Source organism: Octopus bimaculoides, chromosome 22 (genome assembly GCF_001194135.2).
Source record: "Octopus bimaculoides isolate UCB-OBI-ISO-001 chromosome 22, ASM119413v2, whole genome shotgun sequence".
NCBI classification, from domain to species: domain Eukaryota; kingdom Metazoa; phylum Mollusca; class Cephalopoda; order Octopoda; family Octopodidae; genus Octopus; species Octopus bimaculoides.
The window spans coordinates 15,150,620-15,156,203 of NC_069002.1; the positions used below are offsets into that span (position 1 = coordinate 15,150,620).

The 5,584-nt window shown below is 36.9% G+C and overlaps 1 protein-coding gene across 1 annotated transcript in view; it reads right to left on the bottom strand.

The window, feature by feature from the left end:
• LOC106880038 (uncharacterized) overlaps positions 1–5,584 on the bottom strand; it is a 456,507-nt gene that overhangs the window by 215,741 nt on the left and 235,182 nt on the right. Inside the window, exons 95-97 of the mRNA XM_014929839.2 lie at positions 4,438–4,593; positions 2,147–2,333; positions 977–1,167 (exon numbers count right to left, since the gene is read on the bottom strand). Coding sequence (XP_014785325.2) covers positions 977–1,167; positions 2,147–2,333; positions 4,438–4,593 — 534 coding nt within the window. The remainder of the gene's footprint in view (positions 1–976; positions 1,168–2,146; positions 2,334–4,437; positions 4,594–5,584) is intronic.

Here is a 5,584-nt window from a genome sequence, read left to right on the forward strand (position 1 = left end):
ATACAAGGTGGTATCAAAAAGCTCCCAGACTAGTTCTATAGTGTGTCATCAGATGGCTGCACACACGGTTGTGTGTGCAGCAAGAGCTGAAACAAGTAAAGAGTATAATACCTCTGGATATCCTTGTTGCCTATTTTGATTTTAATCACCTTACTTTGAAATTGTATGGATATACCGTACTAAATTCTGGTGCCTAAACTGAAGTACGATATTCACCTGAATCTATATATATATATATATATATATATATGTATGTATGTATACTTATCCCCATCATATGATAATTTAGTGCTTAATGTTCCATGTTGGCATTAGTTAGTCCGTTTGACAGGATCTGACAGGTCAGAACACTGCTGTGAGCTCCAGTATCTGGTTTCTATAGCTCGATGCCCTTCCTAACACCAACCACTTTACAAAGTATACTGAAAGCTTTTTATGTGGCACTGGCACTGGTGATGTTTCCAAGCAGCTTGTAAGACAAGACCTTTTGAATAAGGTGCATGCAGTATTGTGGAAGGTGTCTTATGTCAAGTGTAATGAGAAGCTAAAGTGAGACAGGGGTATAGGAACAAGTGTCGAAAGAAGAGAAGATGATAGTGATGAGGTGTCAGGATGTACTCTCTGGGTACAAGGTGAATGTGAGGGGTGGGGATAGAGGAACAAGTGAGTTTGGAAAAGTGTGAAGTGAGCGACAGATTGTTGGAGATGGGGCAATATAAATGATGCAGCAAATGGTAAACTGAGTAAAGGGTATGATCAATGGTGACTATCAGTTTGGGGAAAAAGATGAAAGAAATAGTGGTGGGTCAGGGTGAGGTGATAAGTGGCAGGACAAAATAAAAGGGGAGGGATAAGAGAGGAGCATTATAAGACCATATAAATGATAAAAAGGGAGATGATGTGAAGTAGGGGGTGAGGGTGGAGAAGGTAGGGTTCTCAATGACAAGGGCAGAGATTAGGAACATGTGATATTCACCTTGATTTCTGTAATATGGCAGGTCAATTTTGCTGTGTTGACAAAATTGCTTCCAATAATGGCTACTTTTGAACAGTTTCTAATACGGGTGTCACATAACATTCCAAGAGTGATTTCTTCAAGGACTGGAGGAGTGGTAGCATTGATGGAACAATCGGCACCGAGATAGCCCTCAAAACAGTTACAGAAACCTGGTCGACATTAAAAAGAAAAAGAAAGAATATGGTTAGTATTGTTATTTGTGTAATTCAATTAAAATAATTACGGAGATGTACATGCATAGCAAGTGACCTGATCTGAGATTGTGTGCTGAAGCAAAAACAATTGCAGCATGGAAGGTGTTTATGAGCCATTTAAAAACACACAAAAACCGTTAGATTCACTTCAACATCTAAATTTAATTTGTTAAAATATTTTCGTCACTTTAAGACCGCGACCAGTTCACTGACAAAATTCCGTGCTGCACATGAGCAGATGCAGCATGGAATTTTGTCAGTGAACAGGTCACATATATATATACATATATACGACAGACTTCTTTCAGTTTACATCTACCAAATCCATTCACAGGGCTTTTGTCGGCCTGAGGCTATAGTAGAAGACACTTGCCCAAGGTGCCACGGAGTCAGACTGAACCTGGAACCATGTGGTTGGGAAGCAAACTCCTTACCACACAGCCACACCTGCACCTATTTCTACACTCTCTTGTTATTGAACCAGTGAATGAAACCATGATGTGATCACTTGATCTATTAAACATAGCAACCAAATCTTCCTAAAATCTCACACTACTATTCATCATAAATTAAGGACATATTTACGAGTGGAATGCCTTTGATTATAAAGTTTTCTTGATTAGACCACTCCTAGGATTAATCAACAAGAACAGCAACATATTACTATGTAGTCCTTGATAAACTATAATGAAATAAAGCTAGATTAGTTATGGTTAGAGCAACTTTGATCATAAAGCTGCTTGATGATGGCTTATCTGAGTGTTAACAATGACAAAACAAAACACATTCGAGCCATGCACATCAGAATAAAAGAAAAACAATAAACAGAAAAAAAAAAGAAAAATTGAATAAAACAAACATTGATGGAACAAATAAAGCATCGAAGGGAATTACACTAAAGAAATGAATAAGCTGGACAACTAATTTTAATTACCTGCAGAGCAGTTTCCTTGATTTGAGCACTCATTTGGACAAAGAATATCTTCAATGTCTTGGGGAGGTTTCAGAATGTTGGTGGCGTTGTCTTTAACCCAGAGATCAGGGTTAGTTGTTATTTCCGTCTCACAGATTTGCTTGATGTCTGATAAGGCAGCATTAACCCATAAAATATCATCTGTTAACTAAAAAAGACAAAAATAAACAGAAATAAATATAGATATAATATAATAACCATCATCATTTAACGTCTGTTTTCCATGCTGACATGGGTTGGACGACTTGACAGGGGCTGGCAAGGCCAGGCTCTGCACTAGGTTCCATAGACTATTTTGGTTAGGTTTCTAGAGCTGGATGCCTTCATGCTGCCAACCACTTTACAGAGTCTACTAGTTGCTTTTTGTGTAGTATCAGCACCAGTGCTCTTTATGTGGCACTGACCGCAACACCAATGTTTTTTACATGGTACCTTGGTTTTATGATATCAGTTCTGCTATGGTGGGCAGGTGCTCTTGGGTACAGTTATGCCCCACAAATCTTGGTCCTCTGTCATCTTCTTTATAAGGTTCAGCATTTTGAGATCCATTACTATCCCATCCCATGTCTTCCTGGATCTTCCTCTTCCACAACTTCCCTCAATTTTAAGTGATTAGCATTTTTTTATGCAAATGTTCTCATCCATCTGCATCACATGACCAAATCAGTGCAGTCTCCTTTCTTGCACACTGCATATACTTTCTCTTATGCCTAACCTTTCTCTCAATACACTAGTGCTCTGTTGCAAATGTACATTGACATTGCACATACAACAGAGCATACCAGCTTCATTCCTCTTTTGTCTCAGGCAGCGAGCTGGCAGAAACATTAGCACACCGAGTGAAATGCTTAGTAGTATTTCGTCTGTCTTTATGCTCTGAGTTCAAATTCCGTCGAGGTCATCTTTGCTTTTCATTCTTTTGGGATCGATAAATTAAGTACCAGTTGTGTACTGGGGTTAATCTAATCGACTGGACCCCTCCCTCTTGTGCCTAGAGTAGAACACCCCCCCCCAAAAAAAATTCCACTTTTGTCTTCACATGTCCTTTGCATTCAGAGCCCATGTCTAACTACCATGTAGCATTTCTGTTCAAATCCATGCATCATACGATCTTCTTTCCACTTGGAGAGAGAGAGATCTTTGGTTGCTAACAATGCTCTCTGATCTTTCTCCATCCTACACTTTCTGCACAATCTCCTCCACTGCTAATTAGGTCACCTAGTTAGCAAAAATTATCTACAATTTCCAGAGAACCACAGGTACATTTGAAAAAATCAGTTCCCTGTGTATTTCTCATATCTTTCACATACAAACACTACTTCCTCTGTTAACCTTCCTAATATTCTGCCTACACCCTTCCTACATATCAAGCAGAGTCTTTAACTAGAAAGGTGAAGGTTTCTGTCCAATTTCTTGCTTACTAGAACCTTGGTCTTTGCTAAGTTAACTCATATATCTTACTTGTGTGTGTGTGTGTGTGTGTGTGTGTGTGTGGATTTGTGTAAAAGAAAATACAGGAGGATCAGTTAATTATGATTTTATTCAACATATTCCCCTTTCAGATTCACACACTTATTCCAGTGGGCCTTCAGTTTTTCTAAGCTCTGTAATAGAACTAGGAAGGTTGGGCCTCCAACCAGGCCCTCCCTGATACCCTTAAAGCCAGGAACTTTTCAAAACCTCTTTGTGTGTAAATATATATGCAGGCCCTGGAAATTTTGGAGAGGTAGCAATCAAGCATATAAACTGCAGTACATACCTGTTACTTTATTAATTATGAAAGGATGACAAAGTTAAACATTACAGAATTTGAACTCCAAACACAAAAGCTGGAAACAGTAACTTATTTTGTCTAATAATCTAATGAATCTAACAATGCACTCGTCTCATAATCATTTCTGATACAGGACCAAGACCAGATATATTTGGAGTTGGTGGTTGGGCAAGTGAATTATATTGAGCTCAGGAATAAAAGAATAACATATTTTATCAACTTTGAAACAATAAAATGCAGATTCGATCTTAGTAGGGTTTGAACTCCGAATGAAATGAATTGCAACAAAAGTTACAAGGAGTTTTGCTCAACAGTTCAAGGATTCTTCAAATCTACATAAGTCATAATTATTTTGAATTTAAGCCCAGAATATAATTAGCCAGAACAAATAACACCTCAGTACATTTAATCCTAAGCTCAAACATTTCTGTCAACCTTATAACAGATTAAGAAATAAATCAAAATTGCAATAACTTACACCAATATCTTCAATGCAAGACTCCAAAGATGTCGCAAAATGTTCCTTGACAATATCTTTACATACTTTACCAGACTTCTTTGATGTTATAAATGTTTCACATATCTGGGTTGCATTGAATTTTGTTATGCCTGATGGAGTGGGCCATACTGGTTCCTAAAAATATAAATAACATTTACTTTAAATGAAAACTATTGAAAATCACTCAACAAATCTTAGTTCCTTCATTTTATATGTAAAACAGACAATAGAACACAGCAAAAGAGAGGTGAATTTTTCACTTTTTACACAAGGTAAATCGTAAAGATAATCTTTCTAATAATACTATCCTTTAGATTATTTTACAGAATTCTCTAACTGGAATTGACTCAGCCACAGTCTAAGACTATAACCAACAAATGAATAAAAAAAATTAGACTAAAGCTACAACTCCAGTTATCCAAACTGATTTCATCTCATTTTTATCCTGCTTTATTCAAATCTGTATCCAATGAAAAGTCTTCAAAGGTAGAATATACATTTACTACTAATATTACTTCCTGGTTTATTAAAGCTCACTGACAAGACATGAGTTCAGTTTTGAGAAACCAGACTTCTTCCAGTGCTTATTTGGTATTTTCACATATGTTGTAGGTGATTTCTCAGATTGGTTTAACTCTCTTCCATATCTATCATATCTAATATTATGACTAACTGGCATCATATTGAATATTCTAACATTGTTAGAATATTTAATGAAGTCTTTTAGCTATCATGTCCAAAATTTGATCAGCTGGAATGTGGTATGTCCAGTACACATATATTAAAATCTTATTCATGTGTGTGTGTGTGTGTGTGCATGTGTGTGTATGAGCATATATATATATGTATATATATATATATATAAATATATCAGGGTTCTGCAAGGTGTAGTCATGAAAGACTTCAAAAAACGTCTGGACAGCATTTTATTTGCAATTCCGGATGAACCCACACCATGGCAGGAGGCACAAAGAAGGGCAGCAATGTCCAACATGCTACTTCACCAGAAGCAATACTGGAAAAGTCCCCGGATGCAGTAAAGGCGGTGCACTAGTATGGCCTCAGCCGATGACTGAAACCCATTACAGATAAAATATATAATATCTATATATATATATATATATAT